The 14,475-nt window shown below is 34.6% G+C and overlaps 1 protein-coding gene across 5 annotated transcripts in view; it reads right to left on the bottom strand.

Annotated features, from left to right (window-relative positions):
* The window catches only part of RPGRIP1L (RPGRIP1 like), a 96,158-nt gene that overhangs the window by 79,174 nt on the left and 2,509 nt on the right, over positions 1-14,475 (bottom strand). For 3 of the 5 annotated variants that reach the window (XM_058527820.1, XM_058527822.1, XM_058527821.1), the window contains 5 exons: positions 14,180-14,267; positions 12,411-12,555; positions 8,735-9,063; positions 5,489-5,591; positions 4,012-4,155 (listed from right to left, as the gene is read on the bottom strand). In XM_058527820.1, coding sequence (XP_058383803.1) covers positions 4,012-4,155; positions 5,489-5,591; positions 8,735-9,063; positions 12,411-12,555; positions 14,180-14,264 — 806 coding nt within the window. In that variant the 5' untranslated portion in view covers positions 14,265-14,267. The remainder of the gene's footprint in view (positions 1-4,011; positions 4,156-5,488; positions 5,592-8,734; positions 9,064-12,410; positions 12,556-14,179; positions 14,268-14,475) is intronic. The other 2 variants (XM_058527824.1, XM_058527823.1) reach the window with 1 other exon arrangement.

Consider the following 14,475-nt stretch of genomic DNA (forward strand, 5'->3'; position numbering starts at 1 on the left):
TATGTGGGACACCGCCTCAGCATGGCCGGACGAGCGGTGCGTCGGTGTGCGCCCGGGATCTGAACCCGGGCCGCCAGTAGCAGCGTGCGCGTTCAACCGCCAAGCCACGGGGCCGGCCCTCTACTTCTGATTCTTGATGTGACAAAAAATAGACTGCTATGGAGCGAATACAATAGCTCTCTGAGGAGGGCCTTAGTTCAGTTTTTAGGGTAGTCTCTTCTATTTTTATATGTTGGTATCTCTTAACTGACAGTATTTATGGTAGAAAATATGTGTACCCTCTCTCCCTCTATTTCTTCTGCTGTTCTAGTTCTAGAATTGAAGGACTTTTGGATCTCCCTTTCAATTCACACTGAACACTTGAGTTCCTAGATGATCATATCCCTATGGAAGAAGGAACAGCCAACACAGTGTCCATCTTACTCTTTGGGAACTTAAGAAACATAACACAGAAAGTAGTCCCTGATAACCTTGTCCACAGCTGTTGAGTAAAGCTGACAGGGATGGGCTCCAAGCTTGGGCTTGGCCTAAATGCAGAATTGTTATATTCAGATTATATCTTAAATATGGCTGTTGGCAATTTACTAAGATCACCATATTCAGTGTTGGGGTCTGGTCCTTCAGCACTGTTCTTCACAAGGAACCATTTCTTGGTTTTCCATGAAGGCTAAGTCTAAATCTTCTTCCTAGAGGAAAATGGATAACTCCTAGGTATTCAAGCTGGTTCGAAGCCAGGGTTCAAATTACATCCCCTAATATAAATATAATTCTCAAAAATATTCATGTTTCTTTTGTCCTGCACCTAGAAGGGTAGATAAATGTCACTAAATATATAAAATTTCATTATATAATTTAATTTTACACACAACTTTTTAGGAACAGAAATTATTACAGATAATACTAATCTCTTAAATCTCTGAAATATAAAGCTTTTCATATATTTTTAGCCCACTTTATTTTTTTAAAACGAGTCTCATGTTATGCATCTTTTCTTAGCTTTTTCAAATATTACCGTGTAAGGTTAGTTTGTTAAAGGAGAATTAAACTCTGAATCTGAAATGAAAAACAAGTTGGTTTTTTCGTACTTGGTTTTTTCCAAATAATAACCTAGCCACAGAAGCATGATATCATATAAATTGGAAAGGGGAAAAACAAATAGAGGATCTAGGTCTGGTTTAAAAAAACACTTGAGAGAAATAAGAGAGACATAAGAAATATAACAATCGAATGCAATGTGTAGACCTCATTTGGATTCCAATTCAAACAAACAGTAGAAAGACATCTTCAGGGAAGTTTGAATACAAACTGGTTGTTAGATGATATACAGGAACTGCTTTAATTTTGTTAGGTGTGATAATGGCATGGTGATTATGTTAAAAAAAAATTCCTTATCAGATAGAGATCTGTACCAAAGGACAGCCTACATGCAAAAGAATGAAACTGGACTGCTCTCTTACCCCATACACAAAAGTCAACTCAAAATGGATGAAAGAATCGAATGTAAGACCTGAAACCATAAAACTCCTAGAAGAAAACAAAGATGGTAAGTTCCTTGACATAGGTCTTAGTGATGATTTTTTTTGAATCTGACACCAAAAGTAAAATTAACAAAAGCAAAAATAAACAAGTGAGACTACATCAAACTAAAAAATTTCTGCACAGCAAAGGAAATCATCAACAAAATGAAAAGGCAACCTACTGAATGGGAGAAAACAACTGTGAATCATACATCTGATAAGGGGCTGATATCGAAAATGTATAAAGAACTCATACAACTCAACAGTAAAAAAACGAATCTGATTAAAAAGTGGGCAGAAAATCTGAAGAGACATTTTCCGAAAGGCATACAGATGACCAACAGTTACATGAAAAGATGCTCAACACCATTAATCGTGAGAGTAATGCAAATCAAAACCACAGTGAGATATCATCTCACACTTGTTAGAATGGCTATCATCAAAAAGAAGAAATAACACAAGTGTTGGCGAGGATGTGGAGAAAAGGAAACCCTTGTACACGGGAATATAAACTGGTACAGCCACTGTGGAAAACAGTATGGATGTTACTCAAAAAATGGAAAAACAGAACTACCATATGATCCAGCAATTCTACTTCTGGGTATCTATCTGAAGAAAACAAAAACATTAATTTGAAAAGATATCTGCACCTCTATGTCCACTGCAGCATTATGTACAGAAGCCAAGATATGGAAACAACCTAAATGTCCATCTATAGATGAACGGATAAAGAAATTGTGGTTTGTGTGTATATATATATATACATACATACATATATATATACATACACACACACACACACATATATTATATAATGGAATATTATTCAGTCATACAAAAGAAGGCAATCTTGCCATTTAGGGCAACGTGTATGGACCTCGAGGAAATTATGTTAAATGAAACAAGTCAGATAGAGAAAGACAAATACTGCATCTCTCTTATATGTGGAATCTAAAAAAATAATAAGCTCATAGATACAGAGAACATATTGGTGGCAGGGGGAGTGGGAGAAATGGGTGAACTGGTTTTTTTTGATTTGTTTTGTTTTTAAATAAATTGAATAATAATAGTAATAATAATAAGGCTCTGTGCTAGATGCTAGAGCAAATAGAAACATGAGCCAGAACAGTATCTGTCCCCACGGAGTATCCAATCTAGAGATAGGTAGGAAATAACACCAGTATGTGGAATAACTATAATGTAAAAGCAAGAGTAATATATGTGCCGTAAGAGGTATAAGGTTGCGAGGAAGGAGGCATGATGTCCAGTTAAGGATATCAAGACAAGATTCATGGTGGGAGTATCATTTGTGGTGGACTTTGAAGGATGGGTGAAATTTGGGTGGGGGGGCAAGACATCCTAGACAGAAGAAGAGTGGAAAAAAAAATTTCCTTATGAGATAGAGATATATACTGAAGCATTTAGAGGTGAGATGACCTGGTATCTGGCTGGGCTAACTGAAGAAAATAAAGGTGAAGGGATAGATGAACAAGATTGGTAACATGTTGATGATTGTTAAAGGTGAGGGATGGGCACATGAGAGTTCAATATACTATTCCCTCTACTTATGGGTATGCTTGGTCCAAAAAAACAAACAAAAAGAAAAGAAAAGAAAAAAGCCATAAGGGGAAGAAAATAATTCAAGAAAGAACATGGTAAAAAGATAAAGTCTTGCTGGAAGCACAGTGTAGAAGCACAAAATGAGAGAAAGGTATTAGGAACCAAACAATGACAAAGAAAGACAGGAAAGAAAATACTGTACATTATAAAACATCAAAAATGAAGAGGCAGAGCCAGCCCTGATGGCCTAGTGGTTAAAGTTTGGCACGTTCTGCTTTGGCAGCCTGGGTTCAGTTCCTGGTCGTGGAACCACACCACTCATCTGTCAGTAGCCTGTTGTGGCGGTGGCTCACATACATCTAGAAGGACTTACAACTAGAATATACAACTATGTACTGGGGCTTTGGGGAGGAAAAAAATAAAATAAAAAAAATGAAGAGGCAGCAAGGACACTACTGAAGTGCTCCACTGTCATCCATAACAATTAACAGAATTTGATGCAAATTTTGAATATTAGGAGAGGTAACATCTTTTGGGGATAAAAAAATTGGTACCACATTATGGAATTTACTACTTTTTAAGGTTGAAACAAACTTAAATAAGGCAGGACTTACTCATAAGTTATGCCAATGGCTGAGTCCTTGTCACGCATATTTCTCTCAGTAGGTACAAACAAATGGCATCAGAACTTCCTAAGTCTTGGTAAATGGGGCAAATGAGTGGGGGAAACAAGATGAGGCAGAGTAGGTTGGGGAGAAAGGCCCTTAGCCTAGAGCTGTTGATAGCAGTTAGTAGGTCTAAAGCAGGCGCATATGAAGAAGGTTAAGTAAAAACATGATTTTTAAATAGATTAGACTTATCCTTCTATGGAACATGATAAAGTATTTTAAACTAATTTTGACCTTATCAAAGTGATATTTCTGTTTTAACACACCTTTGATCGGTAGCCTGCTGTTCTCGAAGCTGAAGAAGAGATAACTCAATTTCATTTTCTTTTCTCCTCAACTGAGTTTTCAGGATCTCAGCCAAGTGCTCTAACTCTTCTATCTGGCCTCTCTGTGACTGAATAACATTTTCTCTGGAGGGAAAAAAAAAAAAATCTTTACAAGAATGTGTAGTTTGAGGAAAAATCTGCAGTATTTAATATTTAAGATCAGTACAAAGAAAGTTCTTCTAAATAAAGAGCAAGCAAATGTTAAAAATTTTAGCTTCAGTGCCTCTGCACACAGCGAAATAATAGCAGATTAAATGGAACGATTTGCAAGTACATACGGAACAATTCAAGATATTGCTTTTTATAAGATAATGTCCTAGGCAATGGATCAGACTTTGGGTCAATTCAATTCAGTAAGTATTTATTGGTCATCTACCATGTGTTCCACAATCGTCATTTTCAGATAATTTATATGCCTTTGTTTCTTCATATGCACATCTGCATATACCACCCAAATTAACACTTCAGAGAGAGACGGCAAGAAATCTACAAAACATAACCAAGTGGTGTCTGGCATATATTTATCTCCACCATGTCTGTCAACATCTTATTGTAATGCACCTCAGAAAACTGGCACGAACTCTGGCTTTTCAGCTGATTAATACATAACAAGATTAGGGCTGGTCTTTTAGTTTTATTCTCTCATAGGCTAATCATTACCGTACCTGATATTTAAAATATTTAAAAGAAAAAATTTCAAGCCCATATTATTCTTATGCAACTATCTAAAGTACAACACTCTTTGTCTCATGTCTTCTCTTTATTCAGAACTGTCACTTTTTGGTGATCCAGGTGAACGCCTGTAGATAAGGTGGAACCTTATCTTCATTTGTGTGACTCACAGACACTGAAACCATGAGGCTTTGATTAACTAGAAAAGTAAGCTAAATGTGGCCGAAGTAACTTTTTTGAAACCACAGTATGATGAAGAATGCGGTACCGTAGAATTACAGTGAAACGAAATCTGAAATCCATATGTATTTGATATCTCCAAACTTTTAAGCCACTCCCTCCAATTCTTTTTTCTTTTTTGTCATCACAAAAAGGCTAATTAATTCAGGACCTAAAAAAAAAATTATCTGCAATTTTTCTGAGAATGAAAATGTTGCCTCTAAAGCTCATATTATTCTGAATGACTGGGCTTTATGCCATTTCTTTGGGGGGAAATTATAATAAAGAGGACTATTCTATAATAGTTGCATCGACACAATGGTTCCATCAATGCAGTTGGTTAGTTGTTTTTTTCCTGGACATATGTTGTATAATATCTGTTCTAACCCCACAGATCTAGCTGTATTTTAGTGGAGCAAATTATTTTCACAGAAACCAAATTTGTTTAAAATAAAGGAAAGAGAGGGATCAAAAAAGACATGATCAATAAACAAAGTTTTAAAATGACCACAAAAAGAATACATACAAATTTCTTATTTCTCCTCTGGCTTCTTCAAGTAAAGCGCTGCCATATTTTGTAAGCATGGGCTGTAGAGTTTCTGCTATGTCTACATCTTGGCATCTAATACCTAAAAATAAATCAATGTGATTATAAAGTGAAATTAGAAACGACCGACCCTTGATTTCCTATCATAAGGATATCCGTAATCTAATAAAATTTCTTAAGTCCTGAGAGATGTGCGCTCTATAGTACAGAGAATCAGACATATACTGCCAAAGGGACTATGAGATCTCAGCCACCAGCTGGCACTAACTAAAACACAGCAGCAAGTACTGCCCATTCAACAATTCTACTAAGGAAACCAAATTACCCGGAAATAATTTGATTCAACTTAGATTTAGAACTCCTGAAGTAATTTCTGAAAGAACCAAAGTCTTCAACTCATGTAAACTAAAGTATGAAAGAAAAAGGTTTCAAAAACTTGACTTTTTTTTAGTATTTTTTGATAAAAGTTTTTTGGTTTTTAAATTAGTCATTCATATCCCTTGACCTTACCTTCTGAACCTTATCTTCAGTTGTGTGACTCACAGATACTGTGAACAAGTCAAAATGCTTCCCGTACTTTCGCTTATACAACTTCAATAAGAAAATCCATACTTAACCAAAGGTAATTTGAGAAGGGATCATCAATAGGGTTCCTTTAAACAAAACATTTTGCTACTGCACTTAGAATATAATTTTTCTTATAAAAATACAATGCAATGTACTGTTACATGCAATATTACAAGCCTGGCCCCATTGTTAAAAATGAGACACACTTCTAATTATCTGAGTTACTTTACACTTATAGAATAATTAAATTACTAGAGTTTAAGGTAGATAAAATATGACAAATATTTTAGATTTTTTAATGGAGAACAGTCCCAGATATAAAGGTACAGAAAAATTCATTCTCTTTAGAAAAGTTTCCTTTTAAAAAGTGAGAATTTTAATTAGAATAATGGAATTATTATTTGCTTTTTCCCAAACTTTCAACATCTATTGCTGTAATCCAGACAAAAGAACAGAAAAGGCTCTGCCTAAAACATTAAACTAGTTACTGTGTTAAAATTTGCCAATTATATTATTTTGGCAGTCATGCTAATTCTTAAGCTTTTCCTACATAAATCATGAAAAAACTGAACATCACTAGTGGAATTAAAAAAAAACCTATTTACACTCAAAATGTATCTTAAAACTTATAGTCTCATGGTGATTTGCCAATGACTCTATTTTAAAACATATACACTTTATACAAATCTTCGTTCTGCTGGTTCTTGACAATAAGAATTGTTTCTATAATACACTGATCACACCTTAAGCCAGTACTTTCTGTCCTTTATCCTGACAATGCATAAAAAGAAAATGATAACATTTGTACAGTAGCTTGGGGGTAAGGCTGCTTGTGGCCAGAGAAGGTCTGGGGTTCTCACCCAGCCACCCCAGGCTGAGATATTTCCCACAGTGTGGCCTAAGTCCCAGCCTCAAAGGCGGTCCTGAAGAGTCTATAAATGTTACTAAGGTATCACGATGCCTTGATAATGATGCCTCAAGTTTACTCAGCAAGATAGTGGTTGAGAAAGTATTCATCATTATTTAATGCTTTGTGCAGCTTCTATGTCCTGGACTCTGTACCAAACAGTAAAAAAGGTCTCAATTACTTAAGAGTTTAAACACAGGGAGAAATTCAATCGATGCAGTCACATTTTAAAAAGACTGTTCTGCTCTGTGGCTCTTTTGTTTTTTCTATAGGGAGAAACTTCCATCGAACTCTTCTATTTAAACTAATTCATAGCACTAGACTAGCTTTCCATGTTAATCTAAAATTTGGGCATTGTTTTTATTTAATATAAAAGACCTGCACACCTTAGAGAACATCTTGCCTAACTACAGTCACAGATGACAAAACTAAGATTCAGAGAGGACAAGTGACTTTTTAAAGGTAAAACATATTATTGTGGAGCTACCATCTCCTGACCATTTTTCTACTCTGGTATTGTCACTCCATTTTACAGACGGGGAACACAGGCTCTGAGAGGTCAAGTGCTGTCTGCCATGTAAAAAGTTAATTAGTGGCAGAATGTACTTTCTGATTTATAATTCATCACCATTCCTTTGGTTGTATTCAAGTCTACTGCCAATCTCACATAGCTAGGAGGAGCCAAGCCCTTTTATCCCGCAGCTGCCTCCTGCCTGTGTGGAGGCCTTACTGACTTCAAAGGAACTCTGTCTAGGGAATAGGTAGTGTTAACATTTTGGCTTGGAGGAAAAAATAGAACAAATTTTTCTCCCTTTCTGTTCATATGGTGTTTTTGTTCTTCCTCAATGAACTGAAATGAGAGTTTTACATGATTTTCTATGTCCTTAAAAACGTTTAGTCTTTACGTGAAGATCAATAAGAGCTAAAATTTTATTTCCTTCCCCAGAAGTTGAAATTAAAAATAATGTTACTTAAAGTATTTACTGACCTTTCACTTCATTATAAAAAAAGTTTGCCTGTGGGTGGAGAGAACTGGGAACTTTTATTAGAAATATTTAGGTTCTTTATATATTGAGTCTTGTGTCTATGCAACTGAATTGCTTTGTAACCTGGGTAGATTTTAGGTGATTCAGTTTCAAAATGAGGAAAGTAAATGACCTATGATCATAATTGGAGCAGGAAGAGACCTTCATGGTCACTTGCTTAAATCCTTTTATTTCACAGGTAAAGAAAATTCGAGTTCAGAATGATTAGAAGACTTGTGCAAGGTCACCAGATAGTAAGTAGAGAAGCAAAAACCCAACTTTTTAAACCCCTACTTCATGTCCACATTCCACTGTCATGCTGCCTCCACACAATGAGAAAGATTTAAACAATTTTGCAAATTTTATAAAAGGTCTTTGGATGAAGAACTTAAGTGTGATCATTCAAAACAGTAACTGATCATATATAAGCAAACTAGGTGGTTCCCCATTTGCCTTAAGTCAATGTGATTTCCATCTATAACATAAAAAACCAACGTAAACTAAACTCATATTTTACGTAGTCTCATACACGTCTCAATGTTTTACTAGACAAATTTGAGCTTGATCTAGTGATTCTTACATAAAGTGATCTTCATGTAATCAAAAAGCAAGTCAAAAAACTATTTTTCTCTCTTTCTAAAGACACTTAAAAACATGAATACAGAAATAAAACTCTGTGTGTGTGTGCACACGCGTGTGTGTAGAACAATCTATTAAAAGACTTACATTTAGGATTTAATGTAAGCCTTATTTTACCTCTCCTGGGGCACTCCTGTAAGCCTGTATTTTCATTCGCTTTTCTACGCCCAGTATTAACACGAGATTGCACATAATTGTATGGAGTTTGCCTGTAACTCTGGATTTGAAGTTGCTGCTTGGCTGAAATTAGTCTGTTTTTGAGGACTTCATTTTGTCTTTCAAGCTCATGAATTTTTTCTTGCAGCTGCTCAATCATTTCTTCCATTTCCACGTCTCGTCCCAGCCGCTTGGGGCCGCCACCAACCTGCTCATATCTTTTCTTGTCATTAACTAGCCGTATTAACTTGGTGGCCATTCTAGGGAAATAATAAAAAGATGAAAAGGAATGTGAGAAGTCAGCATAAAATGCATTCTGTTGAAAGGAACATAATCACTGTGAAGACTTCAGTGCAGAACCTGAATAATAAATTTCAGGTTTTGATGTAACTATTACTGCCTGTGAAGAATCCTTTGATGATAATTGAAACCACTGGGCAACAATCTGCTTTATAGCACTGACAAATAACAGTTTCCTAAGGCTTATCATTTAAGGTTAGTAAAGAGAGGACACATATTTACTCCATATGTTTCTCAAATGTAATTTTTAACGCATGACCTTACGTAGGAATGCTGTATGCACTTAAATGTAGCTACAGATTGTGGATGTGGTGGGTTATATCTGCAAGCCACAGTAAGTTAAAGCTTTTGAAAAGTGTGTTAAGACTACGCAGCATTTAGGTGATATATTGTTTTCAGTTTCTCTAGGATTAAGACATATTAAAAATATAAAAATGTTAGAATGCGTAGGAACACAAATGTAAAAAGCCCAATGAAAAATTCAAAAGAAACCAAAACACCCCATTAAATGTTGCTTAGTGCTCAAAAAACATGCATGTTTAATGGTAGAAAATAATTAGATGCAGAGTATTATTCTAATATCACCTTTAAATTTAGACATAAATTGTGCTTTTGACATCTCAGGAGTTTATACCTTTGATTCTTTTAAGTTTTGATAAAAACTGGTTAGACAGAACAAAAGACAGAAAGGGCACATGGGGGTGATGTAATATACACGTACGGAAAACATGCTTGACAGTGAATGGAAAAATCTTGGCAGGACAAGAAAGAAAAGGTGGCTTTGATGAGAGACACAAGTTCAAGACTTTACAAAATTGGTCGCACATCTTCAATAGCTGATTCTAGTTTATAGTGAATCTATTTTTATAAAGACCCAGACAGGAGATTGAAAATAAAAACACACTTCATTTTTCTTTAAACGGGGTTTGCTTTATTTTAGCATGGTTATGGACAGAAGCTTTTACTTAAAGAGAACAAAAGTGAAATAAAAAAATCCTTAATAGCTTTGGGATGTCATATAACAAGGTTTTTTTTTGCCCTAAGTAGAGTCCTCTGTAAAAGTGGTAGTAATACATGTCTATCTACACTTCTGGCTCCTCAGCCTACAGCATGTGGCATCAGGGAGAGCTATGCATAACATAATCAGTTAAGATTGTTTTCTCCTTCCCTTGAGGCACATCCATTAAACATGCTTTACAAGGGATACAGGATAATAAAAACCAAGATCCCAAAGTACCACAAACACCCTAGTAAAATAATCAATGGATTAGTTCCTTTTCCACCTAATCCAGAGAATGATATATCATTGGCAAATGTGGACGAGTATCACAGCCCAACAGAGCCACACACTCTACCTAGCCCTTTAATGAGTTTAGGATCCTGAGCCTCACCCAATGGCTTCTCCATAGAAATATGGTAGCTGTCTAAATGAGATATCAACCCAAATATCTGACTCTTCTGTTACAGAGAGACTTTTACACAGAGATAGATTACATTCAAAAGAAAGACAGATTTAATATGAAAAGGCAGTCAACATCTAGAGAAAAATAAATGACCCCAATTTTTAAGGCAAGAAAAGCACATCAACAGAGTGGTTTTAAATTCCTTCAAGGATGTTCAGGTAAACTTTGTCAAGAAATATAAGATTGCATCTGTTTGTCCAGTAATAGCAATAATTTTCATTTGATTTGATTATTTCATGATATTAATTAATCATAAGTGATCTGGTAAAGTTTAAGTACTTATTCTAAAAGATGGTTTATCAAATCTATACATTTATACTAAATGTACAGTATTTATACTATATAATATAGTATATAGTATATAATATAGCATAGTATACACTATATAATATAATATAGTATAGTATATATATTATAGTATATAATATAGTATAGACATTTATACTAAAGTAAGTGATATTAATAACATCTTAAGGATAAATTTAAAGGCAATTCTACCCATGTATCTAGGTAGTGTCAGTGGTGTGAAACTGAGAAGGAATTTATAGCTTTGGGTCATAGTGGTCACTGGATCACTACTCTCAGGGCTGAGTAAAATAAAATCTCAGGAGGTTAAATGGCTTGAACATACCATAGGCTAGTGGCAGAGATAACAGAACACACGCTTACAACTTGACTCCTAGCCCAGTCATTTTTCCATTAAACTACATGGCTGCTTGTTTTATATTTTCTGGCTAGGATAAATTACTAATGAGGTCAAGGTTATGAATTCAATTCTTTTACTGACTAATTAGGCTCACAAAGAAAAAAAACTGTTAGTGGTCATAGACGACATGCCTCATTCTGACAGGCTGACACATGTGTGTATTACTGATCGGAAAAGGAATCAGGCAAGGGAGTCACATGTCTTGAAAAAAGCTGTCATCATGATTCAAAAACCAACTCAAAGTAAAAGTCTCATACACAGCAGGTCAGTGGGTCATTAAAACAAAGTCCACAGAGTAGAAACTGAACTGGAATCACTCCTTTAGAACAAATTCTAAGCAGGAAAAAACCCTGTCTTCCTTTTTCAATAGCTGTCTCACCTCTTCATTGAACCTAGAACATGAATACGAACACAGACCTGTTCACGCTTACAAATGTGAATGTACTTTTTCGTTTTTAATGCCACACATTCAGAATATAGTCACAGTGTTCCTGAACAAGAATCCCACAAGGAGTGGGATTACTTAACATAGTCTCTAAAAATGATCACTGTTGATATTGATATAATCGCTAATGCACTCTCAAGAAATTATTCCTACAGAAATTTTTTGCACACAAATCAAAAGTGACAATGTTTCTTCAGAAATAACAGAGACTCTTAGAAATAAACATAGATTCTAGACTAATCCAAGCAAAGTTAAATATGTTCCAGATATCTAAGTGATGTTTGCACTAGTAAATTCTAAATCTTAAGGGAACATGCATTCTAACAAGTTAGGATACCTAATTACTTTTTAAAACTTTCATTTTAAAATCAAGACATTTAAAAAACAGATGCTTTGGTGATTTGCTTATTAAACTATAAATATTAAACCAAAAGTTATTTATAGATATGATACATTCATGGCACTCTTAGCTATTAGCTCTTTATTTCAAATAGTAACTTCAGACATAATAAACACTCATAATCTTTTTCGTTTATTATTCTAGTTTGTAAGATCTTCCATTTTTAAAAATTATATTTATTTACAACCTGCCTTGTTCTAAAAAAGATTCACGGTGAGGTTTTCAATTAAGTTTATAAAAAAGCATATCCTCCAAACTTTAGAGAGTCAGGAAAAAAAGCTTTTTATCATAACCTTTTAATTTTATCCTCTTGCTTGTGGGCATGCTGTTTAAGTAAAATGTTCTCATCATGCAAACGCAAAAATCTGTCTTCCAGTTCCTCACGACTGATACGTGACACAGCCTGGCGAGACTTCATCGTCCGTGTTGTTGAAGTTTCTGCAAAAATTCCAAAGTAATTAATAGTGGGATTACATAACATAGTCTCTAAAAATGATCACTGTTGATACTGATATAATCTCTAATGCACTTATCTCAGCTTTTTCCTTTGAGATCTACAATTAAGATTGCTTTAGAAAATGTTATAGCATCGTTCACATCACTGATTGGAGATGAGAATAAAAATCTTTGCTATTAATACTTTATACTCAATATTAAGGATTTGAGCAACAAATGGTATCCATTCAAAACTGTATTCAAATAATCACTCTTTAAGAATGTAAGATGGAACTCTGATTCAATACTTTTCAATTTATATACTGAATGTTGAAAAAACTAAATTAAAAGTCAAAGTATTTGAAAGTATTTTCTTTCTTACAAAGGCAAGAGTTATAACAAAAATTTAGTGAACTTAATATAATTAAGATATTTTTCTGAGCTATGGGTGTTGAGTTACAGAAAATAAACCATAAAATTTGCAAGACCAAACAAAAAAAAACCATTCGCACATCATTTATAAGGTATCTTACATATTTTCAAAGCACTTTTACACCGTTTAGCATGTGTATATGATATTTTTTAACATATGCTTAAATTTGGTATTTTCCATATCACTGTGAAGTAGGTCAATTTTCAACAATCCTCCAAAAGAAACAAAGAACAAATGGACAAAGATTAAAGCCTTATGGTGGGTTACTAAGGGCAAGAATTGAACTTAGGGTATCAAATCCCAATAAATAGCTTTGCACACTTAAAATTTTTTGTATTTAAATCCCTGATATGCCGCCAAAGATCTAAACCAAAGCTTATACACATACTTTTTACTTTTAACAATAAAAGCTGTATAGTCAAATTTATCTTTTTCAATGAACAAAACACTGGCCAACTTTCTGTGGTAGTTCAAGGGGGCCACTTGCACTGTTCTGGTTAACAGGTGTACGAAAACGCCTCAGTGGAATATACTTTACATCACAGCCTTCTCGAGGACAAATGCAGTGGCATAACAGCATGGCTGACACATTGTACATGCAAAAAAAAACATAGCTCTAACTCTAAACTGTTCCTTCAAGCAGTGCTTTTCTTTCTTAATTTGAAAGTGCTTTTTAGCTCTACTGTAACCACTAAGTGATAAAGGGATAAAGAAAACCTTTAATGTATACTAATTTGATAAAACAAAGTGAATATCACTTGGATAAACAAACCATTTTGAGATACTCTACTTGAAAGGCAAAAATTTTAAATATGGCATTTCCTCCCATATAAAATTTAAGCACAAAGAAACATTTTAATGGTGAATGTGATTTAAACCAGGCAATTTGGTTTGGAGGCTTGATACTTTCTGTGTAGTTTCTACTGATGTGTAGAGTTTAAAAAGATGATTTATAACAATTCTTTATCAGAACAGAGGGAGATTTTACATTTTCTATGAGCTGTTGATAATTGATGCGTGCAGTAAAATACCATATGTTGTTCTAAACGCTCCATCTTCTTGTTTAGTCCCAATCAAGAGCTATATAGTTACTTAAATGGCTTCGTTTGTATGACCATCAGAAATACTTTAAATTAAAAGAAAAGAAGTTACTGATCAAAGTTCATAACTATAATAAATAACAGCTGGCCATACCTTGTAACCCTCCCATTCCGCAGAGGTTTAGACCTGTATCTTTCACAGGCAGGTCTCCTGCAGTCTCATCAGTTGGGCCAGACATGGCCTATCCGCGGAGAAAAGAATATTCAAATAAAATCTTTGCAAGTTATAACATTATAACTATGCAATGGAATGAACCAAATAAAATGAATAAGGCACTAGAACTTTAATGGGCATCTTATTGCCCACATGTGCTGCTTGAAGAAGATGAAAGCTTCTATTTTAAAAGAAATACTACATTCAATCACGGAGACAGTGTTGCTTTCAACAGT

The sequence above is a fragment of the Diceros bicornis genome, chromosome 32 (genome assembly GCF_020826845.1).
Source record: "Diceros bicornis minor isolate mBicDic1 chromosome 32, mDicBic1.mat.cur, whole genome shotgun sequence".
NCBI classification, from domain to species: Eukaryota; Metazoa; Chordata; class Mammalia; order Perissodactyla; family Rhinocerotidae; genus Diceros; species Diceros bicornis.